Genomic DNA, 20,943 nt, shown 5'->3' on the forward strand with positions numbered 1-20,943 from the left:
CACCCGTGATCGCGCATGCACTGAGAGAGTGCACGCGCACCAGGGCCTGTAAAGAAGATTTATTTAAAGGGCCGGCGGCCCATTTTGTAGCTCAGAGTTCTTAGGGGCCCCTAAGCACTGGGGCCCCGTCGCAATTGCGACCCCTGCGACCGCGGTAGTTACGCCCCTGCGTGTTGTTCCAGTAGTTTGGAGGCATAGGGGAGAAGTGATATAGGGCGATAGCTAGATACAGAGGATGGGTCAAGAGAGGGCTTTTTGAGGATAGGTGTGATGGAGGCATGTTTAAAGCTTGAGTACATGTACACAGTGACTGCACCAGCAGGATAGTGAGTGCAGCTCTGGGGTATAATACAGGAGGTAACTCAGGATCACTAATGTAATGTATATACACAGTGACTGCACCAGCAGAATAGTGAGTGCAGCTCTGGAGCATAATACAGGATATAGCTCAGGATCAGTAATGTAATGTATGCACACAGTGACTGCACCAGCAGAATAGTGAGTGCAGCTCTGGGGTATAATACAGGATGTAACTCAGGATCAGTAATGTAATGTATGTACACAGTGACTGCACCAGCAGGATAGTGAGTGCAGCTCTGGAGTATAATACAGGATGTAGCTCAAGATCAGTAATGTAATGTATGTACACAGTGACTGCACCAGCAGAATAGTGAGTGCAGCTCTGGAGCATAATACAGGATATAGCTCAGGATCAGTAATGTAATGTATGCACACAGTGACTGCACCAGCAGAATAGTGAGTGCAGCTCTGGAGTATAATACAGGATATAGCTCAAGATCAGTAATGTAATGTATGTACACAGTGACTGCACCAGCAGAATAGTGAGTGCAGCTCTGAGGTGTAATACAGGATGTAACTCAGGATCAGTGCAGGATAATTAAAACAGTATACATGCACAGTGAATTGCCATTTAGGTATATTATTCTACATGTTGCTTATATGTGGGATGTACAGGTGCTTCTCACTAAATTAAAATATAATCAAAAAGTTATTTTTACAAACAGTGATCTATTTCACGTGTTTATTTCTGTTAATGTTGATGATTGTGGCTTACAGCCAATGAAAACCAAAAAGTCATTATATCAGTAAATTTGAATAATTAACAAAAAAAAGGTGTTTATAAAGGGTCCCTTAGTCTGTTTCAGTAGCTCCACAATCATGGGGAAGACTGATGACTTGACAGATGCCCAGAAGGCGTCACTGACACATTCCACAAGGAGGGAAAGCCACAAAAGGTCATTTAGTCCATGAGCCGGGCCAGATATCGGTACCACCCGGAGTGACTAATTTTCTTTGGTATTTTTAGGTAGATGCATGTCTGTAGTTTATTTTTTGATATGATAGCCCTTACATATACGTAGCTTATTAACCCCTTCAGCCCTAGGCCTATTTGTACCCAAGTGCCTAAGCCAATCTGACCTGTGCCACTTCATGGGCTAATAACTTTGGAACGCTTTCACCTATCCAAGCCATTCTGAGATTGTTTTCTCGTGACATATTGTACTTCACGTCAGTGCTAAATGGGAGTCAATATATTTTACCTTTCTATATAAAAAAATGCTAAATATTCGGAAATTTTGGAAAAATCGGCAATTTTTTAACTTTGAAATTCTCTGCTTTTTACAAAAATACTGATACCCCCCATAATAGTTATTAATTTACACTCCCCACATGTTTACTTCATATTGGCATCATTTTGAAAATGAAACCTTATTGTTTTACGACGTAATAGGGCTTATAGTTTTATGCGCAATTTTTCACATTTACAGCAAAACCCACTTTTCAAAGGACCAAGTCACTTCTGAAGTCACTTTAAGGGGCTTACATAACAGAAACCACCCATAAATTACCCCATTTTGCAAACTACACCCCTCAAGCTGTTCAAAACTCATTTTTAAAAACTGTTAACCCTTTAGGTGTTCCACAGGAATTTTAGCATGAGCCAAGAACCAAATATGACGATATCGGTACCACCCGGAGTGACTAGATGTAGTATTTGTAACAAAATTTAATCCAAGTTATGTAAATACACACTGAACATGTCATGTGCATATATATATATATATATATATATATATATATATATATATATATATATATATATATGTTACTCCATAATATCTTCAACATCGGACTCTGAATCTGACTGTTGTTCTACTGGCTCGTCTTCAGTACCCTTGTTCTGGCATGTCTGTAATCTGCACATGTCTGTGCACTTCAGGCCATTGCTGAGGCAAGTACACTGAGGAAGTTCACATGACCGCACACACTTGCAGGACAGTAGCTGTATAATAGCTTCTGGTGCTGGTGCCCCTTGCATCCACTTGACAACAAGCTTTCCGTCGTTATCTATCATCCAACCGCAGTCTGTTGGGTTTGCAACCCATGGCTGGCTCTGCAGACTTCTCCTCCAGATCGCAGCCTGGTAGTTTGCACGCAGTGCATGCATGAAAAGGCAGTCCTGGCAAGGAGGGAGTTGACTTGACTCTACCACTCCACGTCTGGCACAGAACAGCTGATAACGGAGCCTGTTTACCTCAGTTGTTTGGGTAGTTGGCAGGTACATGTGGCAGGTGATTTCCTGTAACTTCTCAAAAAGTTCGGTAGACACTTCCCATGAACGACCAACTTCCTGAAAGGCATCCTGGTATGTCTTGTTCATCTTCAACTGCTTGAGTGTCGTCATCTTCCCACGGCCAGCGAATGCACTGACGGTGTCACAGCCTGTAAATGCATGCATACCAATCAATGAATCACATACGCTGCCTCCCAATGTTCGGCTCAGAGTGGTGATATCCAGGAATCTTGTCCGGTTCTGTGTACCGCATTTCTGGAACAGGTGGGATGGGATTTTGTGGCACATGCCCAGACACAGGACCATGACATCAGTATCCTCCGAAGTGATGATGACCGACTTGTAACCAGATTCTGCTGCATGAAGAGCATGGAGAAGGAGGCGTGTGTCTGCTTCTTCTTGATTTGACTTAAGGTCAGCAGCCTCTTCCCACTGTTCTTTGGTGATCTTAAAGCAGAGCTGCTCACATGTGACATACAGCTCCTTCTCCTCAAGCTTCTCCCTGTGGTGTTTCGCCTTCCATTCTTCTACCAGAAACTTTATGAGACTTGCCTTGTTGGAGGAACTACTTAGAAGCTTTTTCCACTGCTGGATGTTGTGCCCATGTTGAATGTTCTTGAAATGGATCCCTGTGCCTTCATATCTGTTGACTCTTTCTGTATCTTTGATGGATGTCTCCTTGTAGACGTCAAAGACAATATCAATGCGCTTGCTCTTAGCACCCTCATGGATAGCGCGACTCATTGCTGTGCCTGCTAGCTGGCCAAATGTTGCATTGTTTCCCTTCAGTTTCTGAACCAGGCTCATCCCATCAATGATGGTTGCAGAGGGCTCGGGGATCACTTCTGCAGGACGAGCATTCCTCTCCAACTCCCTTGCGAGGGCAGCCTTGTTGGTCTTGCGGATAGACCCATCACCATTGGCAAGTGCCCATGGCAATGGACCCAGGGGATGAGTCAAGACATCACTCATTTGTAGCTTTCTGTTCTCAGCTACAAGTATCATCTGGCCAAATAGGTTTCTGTCAGCCTTCAAAATTACCTCCTTGCCAAGACCTTGTCTGCGTGTCTTCATTTGGATGTTAGAGAACGTTTTAAGTTTGTTCTTCGTCATCTTGTCATGAAACAATGTAGTTGGCTTATCGGTACCCAAACGCTCATCCTTGAATGTTTGATATGCATCCTCTCCTATACTGTATGCCCCTTGAAGGTCTTTGGCTACATCTGGTGGTGCTACAGTCGCTGTTGACAAACTGATAAGTTCACCATTATGCTCTTTGTTGAAGGGGTTCACCCAACCTGTCTCCAGCAGTTGAACGAAAGATTGGACATCGGCTTCATCTCTTCTAATCCTAGACACCTGTAGGTCTGAATGGCTGAAGTCAGTATATTGTTGGCCTACCAGGGCCCTCAGCTGCCTCAAGTACATACTGCGGTACTCTGATGTCAGGTAGAACCTGGAAACAGCTCCAACTTTGAGGCTGAAGCCTTTTGTGCCCCCTGGTGTCTGGGTGTCTTTGTTGATTGTCTCTTCAATGGTCTGGTCCACAGGAATTCGTCCAAAAGGATTCTTGCTACCGATCTGGACCGAAAAGCCACCTTGCATGAAGTATTCATGGACCTCTGGGTGTTCTATGGGCAGCCGAGACATTGTGGCATAGTAATAGGTTAGGTATCGGGCATAGTTGACCTTGTCATAGGCAAAACACCATGGTATCATCTGTCGGATTGCTCCTAGGTGAAGCATCCAGTTGCCTTCTCTTGAAGCTCGAACCAGGGCCAGCATGGTCTCGACCATGTCCAAGTATGACATCCAGAATGCTGAGAGTTGTTCATTTCTGAGGGTCTCAAGATAAACTTGAAAGAGCTTCAGGGTAAGTGTGCAAGATTCATTATCCAAGAGCTTTTCGAAGGATCCCTGCGACACACTGATGCGAAAGTTTGTGATGTTCTTCAGTGTTTCATCCAGATGGTGAAGGTCCCTTGCATGGTTTTCTTCTAGCCATGGAAGGAAGTTTTTCCATGCAAGCCTCATAAGTGCTTCATAGACCAGCTTGTGTAGTCTCACTGCTCTGTTGTACCTCCGGCCGTCCATCACTCCAGACACTGATCCTTCAGCGATTACACCGGATTCAACACACAGATCTCTAAGGCCTGCATCCTGAAATCTGTTCCCTATGATAGAGAGGAGATTACAGATTGTGTGGAAGACACCCATTCTAATTATAATGTTCTTGAACTTCTCCTGTTTCCAGATAACCTCGGCAGCTTTGGCATAGAGTGCTTGATCAAACACACACACAATTCTGTTAAGCTTCAGGGTCTGCATGATGGCATGTGTTTGCTCCAAGACTTCATTCACAGTGGACATGGCTGTTGCAGGAGCATTGATAGTGGGCAGGTAGCTTACAGTGTCCTGGGCCACTACAATGTCGCTGCGGATTTTTATGTTGAACCCAGTCCAACTGCTGGTGGTCTGATCCTCATGGTCTGACATTCTAGCCAGAAGCCAGATATGGTTTTTGGTTTTTGAATCCTGGACCTCCTTGGTAGTGTTAACATTCGAAGTCTCAATCCTGGGTGGCTCTCCCCGCTGCCCAACATTGTATATCGGTAGCATTAATTCTGTCAGAGTTATGCTTCTTTTCTTCGACTTGGTTACATCTGGCAGGACTTTCTTTGTTCCAGTGAATCCGCCACCCAAAAACCACATAGCGCTCCTTCCGTGTTGAGCTGTGCTGTGTGCCCATACTTTAGTTTACGAGTACATGTGGGGTGTTTCTATAAACTGCAGAATTAGGGTAACCAAGTTTGGGTTTGCCGTTAACCCTTGCTAGGTTGCAGGTAAAATTGGATTACAATGTAATATCTGGAAAAAAAATGAAATTTTGAAATTTCGCCTTCATTCTGCTAAAATTCCTGTGGAACACCTAAAGGGTTAACAGTTTTTAAAAATGAGTTTTGAACAGCTTGAGGGGTGTAGTTTGCAAAATGGGGTAATTTAGGGGTGGTTTCTGTTATGTAAGCCCCTTAAAGTGACTTCAGAAGTGACTTGGTCCTTTGAAAAGTGGGTTTTGCTGTAAATGTGAAAAATTGCGCATAAAACTATAAGCCCTATTACGTCGTAAAACAATAAGGTTTCATTTTCAAAATGATGCCAATATGAAGTAAACATGTGGGGAGTGTAAATTAATAACTATTATGGGGGGTATCAGTATTTTTGTAAAAAGCAGAGAATTTCAAAGTTAAAAAATTGCCGATTTTTCCAAAATTTCCGAATATTTAGCATTTTTTTATATAGAAAGGTAAAATATATTGACTCCCATTTAGCACTGACGTGAAGTACAATATGTCACGAGAAAACAATCTCAGAATGGCTTGGATAGGTGAAAGCGTTCCAAAGTTATTAGCCCATGAAGTGGCACAGGTCAGATTGGCTTAGGCACTTGGGTACAAATAGGCCTAGGGCTGAAGGGGTTAATAAGCTACGTATATGTAAGGGCTATCATATCAAAAAATAAACTACAGACATGCATCTACCTAAAAATACCAAAGAGAATTAGTCACTCCGCTTGGTACCGATATCGTCAAATTTGGTTCTTGGCTCATGGACTAATTGCTGAAGAAGATGGCTGTATCCAAGCAGATTAATGGAAAGTGGAGTGGAAGGAAAAAGTGTGGTAGAAAAAGGCGCACAAGCAACCGGGATAACCGCAGCCTGGAAAGCATTGTTAAGAAAAGGCCATTCAATAATGTGGGGAAGATTCACAAGGAGTGGACTGCTGCTGGAGTCATTGCTTCAAGAGCCGCCACACACAGACGTGTCCAGGACATGGGCTACAAGTGTCACATTCCTTGTGTCAGACCACTCATGACCAATAGACAACGCCAGAAGCGTCTTACCTGGGCCAAGGAGAAAAAGAACTATACTCTTGTCAGTGGTCCAAGGTGTTGTGTTCAGATGAAAGTAAATGTTGCATTTCATTTGGAAATCAAGGTCCCAGAGTCTGGAGGAAGAGTGGAGAGGCCACAATCCAAGCTGCTGGAGGTCTAGTGTGAAGTCTCCACAATCAGTGATGGTTTGGGGGGCCATGTCATCTGCTGGTGTAGGTCCACTGTGTTTTATCAAGACCAAAGTCAGAGCAGCCGTCTACCAGGACATTTTAGAGCACTTCATGCTTCCCTCTGCCGACAAGCTTTTTGGAGATGGAAATGTCATTCTCCAGCAGGACTTGGCCCCTGTCCACACTGCCAAAAGTACCAATACCTGGTGTAAAAACAACAGTATCACTGAGCTTGATTGGCAGCAAACTCTCCTGACCTTAACCCCATAGAGAATCTATGGAGTATTGTCAAGAGGATGATGAGACACCAGACCCAACAATGCAGACGAGCTGAAGGCTGCAATCAAAGCAACTTGGGCTTCCATAACCCCTCAGCAGTGCCACAAGCTGATCGCCTCCATGCCACGCCGCATTTATGCAGTAATTGATGCAGAAGGAGCCGCGACCAAGTATTGACTGCATTTACTGAACATACATTTCAGTAGAACAGAAATCAAAACAAATATAACCAAATATCCAGGCCGAGAGGGACTAAATCCCTGCTCCCTACGTAAATGCATGTATGCGACCAAGGATGACCGTGGGTGTTAAACTCCCAAGATATATGCACAACAAGAGGACATGGAGTGTAATAAACACCAATCAAATGAAAAGATAAAAAACAATATTTTATTGATACATCTAAAATCTAATACATAAGCCCAAACATAGGGCAAAAATACACAGAGGAAAAGATCCAAGGAACCTGCTAGTACAGCAGGTTATCGAGACCAGTAATGTAGCATAAATATAGATAAGTGTGGCAAAACCCTGACCAGAAAAAGGGGGGAGGGAAAAGAGGATAATCCTGTACTAGCAGGTTCCTTGGATCTTTTCCTCTGTGTATTTTTGCCCTATGTTTGGGCTTATGTATTAGATTTTAGATGTATCAATAAAATATTGTTTTTTATCTTTTCATTTGATTGGTGTTTATTACACTCCATGTCCTCTTGTTGTGCATACATTTCAGTAGGATGACATTTCAGATTTTAAAATCATTTTTCAAGCTGGTGTTATAAAGTATTCTAATTTACTGAGATAATGACTTCTGGGTTTTCATTGGCTGTAAGCCATAATCATCAACATTAACAGAAATAAACACGTGAAATAGATCACTCTGTGTGTAATGACTATATACCGCAATATATGAGATTCACTTTTTGTATTGAAGAACTGAAATAAATTAACGTTTTGATGATATTCTAATTTTGTGAGAAGCACCTGTATATGGAGACATTTATAAATGTAGACATCTTTGTTTTTTTTAATCTATCGCTTGTTTTCTTGGTCATCTATAAATAGCGTTTATGTTATGAAGCAATCATTTTACAGAATGTTGTTGATTCATCAAGTTGTTGTAGGTAATTAGTTTGTATCTTTTTCATGTTATCGGCCTGTTTCCAATTATTTCTTTTGCATTCATTTTTTTTATTATTACTAAAATGAATCAGGATTTGTTTTTTTTATATATTTTTGTTGCAGTGAAGAAGAGATGAAGCTTCTGATTGATGCAGAGACAAAGGCTTTCTCTAAATCTAAATGCATTTGAAGCTGGATTATATTGATAGAGACAGAACAAGTAGGATGAGAAAAATAAAGAAATGAGAAAGGGAGGGAGGAAAAACAGTGAAAAAAGGAGAATAAAGGAAGAACTGGAGAAGTTCTTGTCTCTTATATGCATCCAGTCAGAATATTGTTATTAATAATAATTAAGATAATGTAAAATAATGGATTGATATCATCAGGCTGGTAGACTGGCTCTCCTGTAAGCCTGTACATGGCAGACACGGAGGTGGCAGATGCTTCCCCAGCAATTTTCAGCGTATCTGTGTGAGACACATGCTGGGAGAATGATCAGCATATATTTTGGGTATCACTATTATGGGGGCACTCATGCATGCATATATCATTGGTGCAACCTGTGCAGCCCAAATTCTGGGGCCCAAGAGGTCAGAGGGCCACTATCCCCTCCAAAGTAGGAGGAATTGTCCATTATGAGGAGCTATTGGACAGCAAGGGCCGGGGCCAATATACTGTTTTTGCACAGGGGCCCTCATCTGTCTGTGTGGATGTCACTATTATGGGGACCTTGTGAAAATCACTGTTAGGGGGACCTTGTGGCTCTTACTTTTATTATGGGGTGTGAGGCAGTAAGGGGGAATCATACGCGAGGGTCGATATGTATCCCCCAGGATGTGGACGGAGTCATATTAGACCCGCTGGAGTGCGTGGTGTCCCCAGCAGGTTGCCTGTGAGTCACAAGGCAAAATAAAAGTAAGTGTGAACCTGGTCAAGCTATTTGGCCAAGGCAATGTTCAGGAAAACCTGTTAAGGGCTTTTATTTTTGGAGCGAACTACAGGATGGTAGTGGGACAGTTCACTCCCTCCAAGCCGGGTCTTACAAGTGGCCCATGGCCACAGATTCCAATTAAGAACCCTGCAGTGGGGGTTATGGCGTGTCAGTGTTTGTTTGCAAGTAGCAGAGCAGGTGGCTCTGCAGCGTCCAGGCTGTGTGAGGTAACACAGAGCCAAGAGCAGCGAACACTCTTTCTATTTCTGGGGCAGTGCAGGATATTGGAGCTGATGAACTTTGTATAAATTTTGGATCACTTTTCTATTGTAATTAATAATAAAACTCACAGTCACCATCATTCCCTCTGTGCCACCAGAAGTGACAACTCGCGAAGCCGTAATAATAAATTATATCAGATGAATTCTTTAGTTTTAGGTTCCAAAAATAGAGAGCAGAAAATGAGATAATTATTCTTCAGTCTAATGAAGATTCGGGTCATTTATCTGTCTTTTATTTTTGGCTTTCTCCTGTCTGGAGCACATAGAGAATGAAATACATTGTGGTTTCGTTCACTCGTGTGACAGATTTGTGATAATGATGATAGAAGAGGATTTCTGGGGCTGAGACACCAAGCTGCAGGTTTTCTGCATGTCACCGGATGGACACACGAAAGCTCCACGCTGACATCCCAGACACAAAAATCGTAATATATCAACAGGAGAGGTGAGAAATGTATCGGGGTACTAGTGTTATTAGACTAGGGGTCCCCAGCCCCCTGGAGGAGTCTGAATCCATTTAACGCTCTGTTGACTGTCTATACATTAGACTCTATAGGATGTCATCAATGGGGTACCAGCAGTAGATGAATCCCTCTGATCATCACGTATCCTGTTTTAATGGGATGACCCCTTTATGGCCAAGATGGGAATATATGGGAGATATAGGGTCTTCTCAGCTTTATCCAGAGGCTGATTACATGGCCCCGGGGCACAGAGACAAACAATCCCAGCTCAGCCCTATATTTTGCAATGGAAATATCCTTTCATGGTCTACGGTACACAATATATTCATTATATAGATTCCATAGGATTCTACAGGGGAAATTGGACCAAGGAGGCTCCTGGAAATGGGCTATAGAGTCTAGGGTGCTCATGAAGCATTCATACTGCCTCTCTAAATGGGGGGGAAATGATGTATCATCAGTATGTTCAAAAGTCACATCCCATTGTTGCCAAACTAAAATTATCTCCACCAAACCCTACCTCTTATGCATAATCGCAGAGAGACCCGGCAAGACGCAAGACTGGCACCAAACCAGCAAAGGCGCAGCCACTGACGCACTTGGCGCAAGCTGCCCCAGCTAGCTGAGCCTTAAAGGGCTGGGATACTCCTCACCCAGCTTCCAGTATATGGGAGGAGGACTTGGCAGAGCCCTTCCCAGGTCCGCTCTCTGCTATCCAACCAGCAGAATGAACACAATCCCACCACTGCCTTGTACCAGACACAATCCCACCGCTGTCTAGTACCAGACACAATCCCACCGCTGCCTTGTACCAGGCACAATCCCACCGCTGCCTTGTACCAGGCACAATCCCACCGCTGCCTTGTACCAGGCACAATCCCACCGCTGCCTTGTACCAGGCACAATCCCACCGCTGCCTTGTACCAGGCACAATCCCACCGCTGCCTTGTACCAGGCACAATCCCACCGCTGCCTTGTACCAGGCACAATCCCACCGCTGCCTTGTACCAGGCACAATCCCACCGCTGTCTTGTACCAGGCACAATCCCACCGCTGTCTTGTACCAGGCACAATCTCACCGCTGCCTTGTACCAGACACAATCCCACTGCTGCCTTGTACCAGACACAATCCCACCGCTGCCTTGTACCAGGCACAATCCCACCGCTGCCTTGTACCAGGCACAATCCCACCGCTGCCTTGTACCAGACAATCTCACCGCTGCCTTGTACCAGACAATCCCACCGCTGCCTAGTACCGGACACAATCCCACCGCTGCCTAGTACCAGACACAATCCCACCGCTGCCTTGTACCAGACACAATCCCACCGCTGCCTTGTACCAGACACAATCCCACCACTGCCTTGTACCAGACACAATCCCACCGCTGTCTAGTACCAGACACAATCCCACCACTGCCTAGTACCAGACAATCCCACCGCTGCCTAGTACCAGACACAATCCCACCGCTGCCTTGTACCAGACACAATCCCACCACTGCCTTGTACCACACACAATCCCACCACTGCCTTGTACCAGACACAATCCCACCACTGCCTAGTACCAGACACAATCCCACCGCTGCCTAGTACCGGACACAATCCCACCGCTGCCTTGTACCAGACTCAATCCCACCGCTGTCTAGTACCGGACACAATCCCACCGCTGCCTAGTACCGGACACAATCCCACCGCTGCCTAGTACCGGACACAATCCCACCGCTGCCTAGTACCGGACACAATCCCACCGCTGCCTAGTACCGGACACAATCCCACCGCTGCCTAGTACCAGACACAATCCCACCGCTGTCTAGTACCGGACACAATCCCACCGCTGCCTTGTACCAGACACAATCCCACCGCTGCCTTGTACCAGACTCAATCCCACCACTGCCTTGTACCAGACACAATCCCACCACTGCCTAGTACCAGACACAATCCCACCGCTGCCTAGTACCGGACACAATCCCACCGCTGCCTTGTACCAGACTCAATCCCACCGCTGTCTAGTACCGGACACAATCCCACCGCTGCCTAGTACTGGACACAATCCCACCGCTGCCTAGTACCGGACACAATCCCACCGCTGCCTAGTACCGGACACAATCCCACCACTGTCTAGTACCGGACACAATCCCACCGCTGCCTAGTACCAGACACAATCCCACCACTGCCTAGTACCAGACACAATCACGCTGCTGCCTAGTACCAGACACAATCCCACCGCTGCCTAGTACCAGAAACAGCAGCGTCCGATGTTCCCCAGGCAGTTAAATCCGTTGGAGATAAGGCGTCCCGTGTCCCCACACATCCTACTACCCCAGAACGCAACGCTCCATAAAATTGGGACCGTTTCCTTGCGCAGTATCTCCATGTCCAGGGTCAGGACAATGGCGGTGTTTCCGACCGGAGTAGTGTTGCACCGGACCCCATACATTCCAGGTGGGAGCAAAGAACCACAATTCCTAACAGTACCCCTCACCTGTCAGCCATTATTGCCCAAACACCCAATATACCATCTGAGAGGAGATATGGCCAAAGAGAAGGTGACAACGTTTGCAATCAATCTTGATTGAATCATTTTCTACCATTCTGCGTCTACAGCTTCTATACAGACCTATGTGTTTCCATGGTTACAGACTACAAACAAGGCCAGTGTAGTCTGATCCTGCAGTTTTACTCTACTCCCCTTTACTCCAGTATACTGCTTCTCTACAGACAGTAGAAATGAGGTCAACTCCTGATCAGCTGATGAAGTGCTGCTGTGCATGGAAGTGCCGCCGTGGCCCGAACATTGAGTAGCGGCAGTGAAAGGAACTGCAAGAGCTGTCCTATCAATAGGAAAAAGCTTGCAATACCGTTTACAGCCACTACATCATGTGTGGAGCTGTGCTACTTCCTATGCACCAAGGCACTTTCAATCCCCTGATCGGTGGCAGTGCTGCGACTATTGATGACATATACTAAGTCTGGACTGTTAATAGTGAACCCCTTTATTGTGTTATTCTGCAATATCTCATTATTTATATCACGTGGCCATGTTTGGAGGCTGATGAGGCTTTCTACCGGGGATTTTATGAAGATTTGGTCCACAGATTCTGCATTGATGATTTGCACAGCTTCCCAAGATTTCCAGAAGATTATCTGGATCTTTAAAACCCATTGGATTCATAAAAAATAACGGGAAAATCCTTTCATAGTCGTCAGAGGTTTCTCATTGGAATTTCATTCTATGGAGCCGGCTCTGCTATATCGGTACATGCACCAAGAGGTGATCGCAGATCGATAAGCACCGCGCTGCTGACTGGGAAGCCCAATCTTTACTTTTCATCATCCAGATCTTCTGCCATCGAGCCTGTTTTTTCTGGGATTATCCAATGTAGCGAGGTGATATTAATAAACCTTGTCATGCAATGTTCTTTTCCAGGCACGATTATAAAGGCAGCTGCTCTCCATGGGAAAAGGGCTGTTCATTTATATCTATATCTTACATCATCTGAGAAGAAAGGCATCACTTTATTCTGTATGTTTATATATCAAAAACTTATTTTCCCTAATGATATAAACTGCTCAAAAAAATAAAGGGAACACTAAAATCCCACATCCTACATATCACTGAATGAAATATTCCAGTTGTAAATCTTTATTCATTATATAGTGGAATGTTATGAGAACAATAAAACCTAAAAATGATCAACGTAAATCACAACTAATATCCCACCGAGGTCTGGAGTTGGAATTAAAAATCAAAGTGGAAAATGAAGTTACAGGCTGATCCAACTTCAGTGGAAATGCCGCAAGACAAGGAAATGATGCTCAGTAGTGTGTGTGGCCTCCACGTGCCTGTATGACTTCCCTACAACACCTGGGTATGCTCCTCATGAGGTGGCGGATGGTCCCCTGAGGGATCTCCTCCCAGACCTGGACTAAAGCATCCACCAACTCCTGGACAGTCTGTGATGCAACGTGACGTTGGTCGATGGTGGGAGACATGATGTCCCAGATGTGTTCAATTGGATTAAGGTCTGAGGAACGGGCGGGCCAGTCCATAGCTTCAATGCCTTCATCTTGCAGGAACTACTGACACACTCCAGCCACATGGGGTCTGGCATTGTCCTGCATTAGGAGGAACCCAGAGCCAACCGCACCAGCATATGGTCTCACAAGGGGTCTGAGGATCTCATCTCGGTACCTAATGGCAGTCAGGCTACCTCTGGCGAGCACATGGAGGGCTGTGCGGCCCTCCAAAGAAATGCCACCCCCCACTATTACTGAACCACTGCCAAACCGGTCATGCTGAAGGATGTTGCAGGCAGCAGATCACTCTCCACGGCGTATCCAGACTCTGTCACGTCTGTCACATGTGCTCAGTGTGAACCTGCTTTCATCTGTGAAGAGAACAGGGTGCCAGTGGTGAGTTTGCCAATTCTGGTGTGCTGTGGCAAGTGCCAAGCTTCCTGCACGGTGTTGGGCTTTGAGCACAACCCCCATCTGTGGACGTTGGGCACTCAAACCAACCTCATGGAGTCGGTTTCTAACCGTTTGTGCAGACACATGCACATTTGTGGCCTGCTGGAGGTCATTTTGCAGGGCTCTGGCAGTGCTCCTCCTGTTCCTCCTTGCACAAAGGCTGAGGTAGCGGTCTTGCTGCTAGGTTGTTGCCCTCCTACGGCCCCCTCCACATCTCCTGATGTACTGGTCTGTCTCCTGGTAGCGCCTCCAGCCTCTGGACACTATGCTGACAGACACAGCAAACCTTCTTGCCACAGCTCGCATTGATGTGCCATCCTGGATGAGCTGCACTACCTGAGCCACTTGTGTGGGTTGTACAGTTTGTCTCATGCTACCACAAGTGTGAAAGCACAACCAACATTCAAAAGTGACCAAAACATCAGCCAGAAAACATTGGTACTGAGATGTGGTCTGTGGTCCCCACCTGCAGAACCACTCCTTTATTGAGGGTGTCTTGATAATTGACAATAATTTCCATCTGTTGTCTATTCCATTTGCACAACAGCATGTGAAATTGATTGTCAAACAGTGTTGCTTCCTAGGTGGACAGTTTGATTTCACAGAAGTTTGATTTACTTGGAAGAAAATAAGTTTTTGATACACTGCCGATTTTGCAGATTTTCCCACCTTCAAAGAATGGAGAGGTCTGTAATTTTTATCGTAGGTACACTTCACCTGTGAGAGACAGAATCTAAAGATAAAATCCAGAAAATCACATTGTATGAATTTAATTGCATTTTATTGCATGAAATAAGTATTTGATCACCGACCAACAAGCAGGAATTCTGTCACTCACAGACCTGTTAGCATTTCTGTAAGAAGCCTCTGACTCTGAACTCAATAACTGTATTAATTGCACCTATGGGATCTCGTTACCTGTATAAGACACCTGTCCACACACTCAATCACACTCCAATCTCTCCACCAAGGCTAAGACCAAAGAGCTGTCTAAGGTCACCAGGGACAAGGCTGGGATGGGCTACAGGATAATTGGCAAGCAGCTTGGTGAGAAGGCAAGAACGGTTGGCATAATTATTAGAAAATGGAAGAAACTCAAGATGACTGTCAATTTCCCTTGGTCTGGGGCTCCATGCGAGATTTTGCCTCGTGGGGTAAGAATGATTGTGAGAAAGGTCAGGAATCAGCCCAGAACTACACCAGAGGACCTTGTCAATGACCTGAAGAGAGCTGGGACCACAGTCTCCAACATTATCATTAGTAATACACTACACCGTCATGGATTAAAATCCTGCAAGTCACACAAGGTCCCCCTGCTCACGTCAAGGCCCATTTGAAGTTCACCACTGACCATCTGGATGATCCAGAGCAGGAATGGAAGAAGGTCATGTGGTCAGATGAGACTAAAATAGAACTATTTGGTATCAACTCCATTCACCGTGTTTAGAGGAAGAATAAGGATGAATACAACCCCAAGAACACCATCCCAACCATGAAGCATGGTGGGGAAAACATCATCATTTGGGAGTGCTTTCCTGCAAATGAAACAGGATGACTGCACCGTATTGAAGGGAGGATGGATGGGGTCATGTATCACGAGATTTTGGCCAACAACCTCCTTCCTTCAGTAAGAGCATTGAAGAGGAGTCATGGCTGGGTCTTCCAGCATGACAATTGACCCGAAACACACAGCCAGGGTAACTAAGAAGTGGCTTCGTAAGAAGCATTTCAAGGTCCTGGAGTGACCTAGCCAGTCTCCAGACCTGAACCCAATAGAACATTTTAGGAGCCCAGTGACAGCAACAAAATCTGAAGGATCTGGAGAAGATCTGTATGGAGGAGTGGGCCAAAATCCCTACAGCAGTGTGTGCGAACCTGGTCAAGAACTACAGGAAACGTCTGACCTCAGCAATTGCAAATAAAAGGTTTCTGTAATAAATATTAAGTTCTGATTTCTATTGCATTAAATTCTTATTTCACGCAATAAAATGCTAATTATGTAAAAATAATACAATGTGATTTTCAGTTTTTTATTTTTAGATTCTGTCTCTCACAGGTGAAGTGTACCTACAATAACAATTACAGACATCTCCATTCTCTGTAGGTGGGAAAGCATGCAAAATCGGCAGTGTATCAAATAATTATTTTCCCCACTGTGTGTGTCACTACTGACGAAGGACTTGTTCCGAAACGCGCGTCGGGGCGCATGTATACTGGACCTACTAACCGCCTAAAGGTATACCACTTTTCATTTATGCCCATTATACTTTGTGATCTCACTTGTTTTTAAGATGCACCTTTTAACTTTATGGCTTTTAGAGAGAGTGTTGAGTTATATTAGGGACCATTGGTCTTAGACATTGCATTCTATATTAGTGTTCTGCTGTTTTTCACTCTGCACTTTTTGAGGCTGTATATACTGTCCTCACTTTAAGACATATTATTTGTCTAAACTTTTACATATATTATGGCATCACCTCTTTTATATACAGTATATGGATTTTAATATTATATTATATATCATTATATATTGACCTTTAGGGGTTATTAAATAATTGTTCATGCACATAATCTTGACATATTTTTTTATACGGTCCAGCATACGTGCGCATTGTTTTTATATATATATCCTTATTTTGTGGAATGTTGTTTGCCACATTACATTATAACAAATATATTTTTTTCACCTATTTCCTTGCCTGGGTTCCCTGTTTATCCTTTGCTTTGTATCGGTTGTTGTACACACTGCCCCTATTGGACAAACAATCAGCAGATCTGGGTTCCAGTATCATCTCTATGCTGACGACACCCAAGTGTACACTTCTTCCCCTGTCATCACCCCTACCCTAATTCAAAATACCAAGGATTGCCTGTCTGCTGTCTCTAACATCATGCCCTCCCTCTATCTGAAACTAAATCTCTCCAAAACGGAACTTCTTGTGTTTCTCCCTTCTACTAACCTCAATACCTAACATCGAAATTACCCTGGAGGGTTCAACCATAACTCCCAAGCAGCATGCCCGCTGTCTTGGGGTCATATTCGACACCGATCTTTCCTTTACTCCCTATATCCGATCACTCACTCGCTCTTGTCACCTGCATCTTAAAAACATCTCCAGAATCCGACCTTTTCTCACCGTTGAAACTGCTAAGACTCTTACTGTCGCTCTTATTCATTCCCATCTGGACTACTGCAACTCTCTTCTGATCGGTCTCCCTCTTACCAAACTTTCTCCTCTCCAATCCATCTTGAATGCGGCAGCCAGGGTCATATTTCTGTCCAGCCGCTTCACCGATGCCTCCATCTTGTGCCAGTCATTACACTGGCTACCCATTCGCTACAGGGTCCAGTATAAACTCATCTCTCACACACAAAGCCCTCCACAGTTCTGCACCGCCTTATATCTCCTCTCTCATCTCTGTCTATAGCCCTACACGTGCCCTCTGTTCTACAAATGACCTAAGGCTAACATCCCGCGTAATCTGAACCTCGCACCTCCGTCTACAAGACTTCTCTCGTGCTGCGCCAGCTCTCTGGAATGCACTTCCCCAGACGATCAGACTGATACCTAGCCCCGACCTATTCAAGCGCGCTCTAAAAACCCATCTCTTCAAACAAGCCTACCACATCAACTATTCAGTAAACTAACTTTGCCCTGTTCCCTCCTTCCAAATATTACTCTGAATCTGCCCCCTACTATTCATCTGTCTCCACACCCTCCATGCACATGATAACTGCTCTTGATACTTGACTATTGCACTTAAACACACGGGCTGATGACCGGATCATGCAGCTTTGTACGAAAATCCCTATGTATTATAATTGCCAGACCTGAAATAACGAGCACTTTTCACCTATTGTGTCCCCCATTTCCTTGTAGATTGTAACCTTGCGAGCAGGGACCTCACCCCTAATGTCACTGTTTAAATTGTCTTAACTTGTACTGAATTTATTGTCTGTACATGTCCCCGCTTAATTGTAAAGTGCTGCGGAATATGTTGGCGATATATAAATAAAAATTATTATTATTATTATGGGGCACACTGCACCAGTCACCTGACTGATAATGCCTGCGACGGGCTGCAGTGGTCATGCGTCTATCATGGCAATACATTGGATAATATCACCTGAATGCTGGGAACAATCACAGGTCAAGGGGTGTTCCGATACCTATAATGCCCTTTATCTAACCTTTTAGTACATGTTTTGGGAAATTAAGGAGGAAACAGAAGAGAAGATGCAAACTTCCTGCAGAGGGGGCTCAGGTTGGATTCAGACCCAGGACCCCAGTGCTGACCACTCATCCACCATACATTCTCACTCACATGGAAATCCTGGCCGTCTGTGAACCTCCTCACCAAGTAACATTTACCATGATGTCAAGTTTTTAGCAAATTCTTGCATTGAAGTTACAAGTGTGTGAAGCTTACTAAGATGACGCCCTGTAACGAGTCCAACGCAATCACCGCTCCTGTCCATAAACCGATTGTATGTTTAATTAAATGCTATGACTCTATTCCTGCAGGGATTGCATCCGTCGCCTTCCAGCCATCGCTCGGTAATCTGTGTGCGCAGGCGGTGCTGGCGTTATTTACATTTCTTCAGAGGAGCAGCTCGGAGGCGCGGGCTGACACAAAGGTGAATGACTTGAAGTCTTATTGTAAATGACATGGAGAACTCTCCAGCTGTCGACATTCGCTCAGGCCGGGCGGCCGGACCGCCTCAGACAAATGAGCTGTGTATTGGCCTGTGCTTTCATCACAGCAGCTGTCAGGTCGGAGCTGCTCACCGCTGCCCGGGGCCGTGGCATTAGGCTGCTGCCTGGAGGCGAAGACAATTACACAACCGGAGTGAGAAGTGAAGGAGCGGGACGTCCACGTCTGCAATGTTTGCACCTTTCTGGCACTGCTCCACCGATATAGCAGGTGTCATTGTGTCATCTGGTACCCGCCAATAACTGACGCACCACTAGATGGCGCTGCATTGCAGGTACAAGAGTTTGTCCTCTGCTCCCACCGGTCTTTGTTACATTAACATCTACAAAATGTTCAGCCAATCACCGGCCTCCGCAGTCATGGCAAGGTATTAGATATCAGACTACGAGGGCAGTGATTGGCTGTCGTGGTCACATGAAGTAGATCGGATGTAAACGCTGCAGCCCTGCTGACAAAGACCGGCGGGAGCAGCGGAGAGGCAGCTATTTAAAGGGGTGGTCCGATACCTATAATGCCCTTTATAAATATCTATCCTTAAGCCCTAACCACTGTATTATGAAATTCACTAATATTCTCCCTGCCCTGATGATCTCAATATCTGTCTTTTTACCTTTTATTCCCGTGACGTTTCGTTGGAGGACATTTCATCATACAGGAAGTCACCAGGGAACGGTCACTTACCCCAGCTTCTGTCACCGCCGTCCTTGATCATGTCCTGTTTTGGGGGGTGACGGAAAAGTGAAGGCAATGTTATCCTCGCCTGGTAATAGTGGAAATTTTCCCATAATCCAAGTTAGGCATGCACCACAGAACTTCGTGGGCATGGCTGCGTTTTGATTGGCCTGCATCAGAGGAGAAAAAGCAAACGCCCACAAAGAAGTTCTATAGTGCACGCCCAGTTGGCTAAAAGGAACATTTGTACTTATTTACCTTGGACATAACTTTGGAACTGAAAAAAAATGAAACACCAGACTTGGCAATGGATCCCCTGCAGCCGCTGACACACCAAGGGGGATGTCCTGTACAAATCTCATCAATAGCACAATCGATGCCACCTGTGCCATATTGTCCATCCCTTCACCTTCATCCCCCTCCTCCCACCACACCCTTCCTTCCCCTGTCTCATTATTTACTTCTGTAAAATAACCTGAATTTTCCTTGTGTTCTTACATTCTTATTAATTAATTTAACTCCATTTAGGCCGGTAACAATTATGCAGCGATATTGACAGATGGCGGCGCTCAGCGGAAAACAGGAAAGAAAAAGAGGGAGAGACTTACAACAATGCGCTAATAACTATGTGATACTTGTACAGAGTCAATGTGGAAAGGACGCGACCGAACAAGCGACACTCACATTGTCATGAAGGTCTCGTGGCGCTAATAATATTGATGACATTCCACTGGGTTCCACTGCTTAAGCTATTTTCTAATATATTTTTCACAGTTCAGCAGCAAGTTGAGGTTTATTTCGTGACATTTCTCTCTGATATTTTCCACGTTTGTGCTTTTGACTCCGATCATCTCACACCCAGACCAAAATGTCAAATTTATGTCTGTTATTTTTTGTACCGTGGTAAAGCAACAAGACAGAAACATATGATTTGACAAAACAAAATATCAACTTGGTCGGCCCATCAGGATGCTTTTTTGTAATTATGAGATATATTTTTATATTTTTAATTTTTTTTTAATATTAATTAAAACATAATTAGCTATTTAGATGGGTTTTTTACATGCAAAAAAACAAAAATGAGTTGAGGGATGAAATGACTGCACCTGCTGTTCCCGCATGGCCCTGTGTTGCTCCACGCCACTTGTCTGATGAGAGTCGGCTTTTTTTTCCGCTCTGTAAGAAGATTGATTGAAACATTAATGTCTTCTATATTGCTCTACTTTGTGAAAATGTGATAGATTTCTCAATTGTTTGGAAATGAAATCTTTCAAAACATTTCTTAGCGGCGACATTCATTTTTCACCAGTAAATCTTACCGCGAGTGGGATCCTAATCAGTTTAGAGGTTTTTTT

At 44.6% G+C, this 20,943-nt stretch overlaps 1 protein-coding gene across 2 annotated transcripts in view; it reads right to left on the reverse strand.

Moving 5' to 3' along the window:
• Positions 1-20,943, reverse strand: part of ST6GALNAC5 (ST6 N-acetylgalactosaminide alpha-2,6-sialyltransferase 5) — a 178,463-nt gene that overhangs the window by 144,964 nt on the left and 12,556 nt on the right. For both annotated transcript variants that reach the window (XM_077277559.1, XM_077277561.1), the window contains exon 2: positions 20,695-20,764. In XM_077277559.1, the coding sequence (XP_077133674.1) occupies positions 20,695-20,764 (70 nt within the window). The remainder of the gene's footprint in view (positions 1-20,694; positions 20,765-20,943) is intronic.

Source organism: Ranitomeya variabilis, chromosome 8 (assembly GCF_051348905.1).
Source record: "Ranitomeya variabilis isolate aRanVar5 chromosome 8, aRanVar5.hap1, whole genome shotgun sequence".
Taxonomy (NCBI): domain Eukaryota; kingdom Metazoa; phylum Chordata; class Amphibia; order Anura; family Dendrobatidae; genus Ranitomeya; species Ranitomeya variabilis.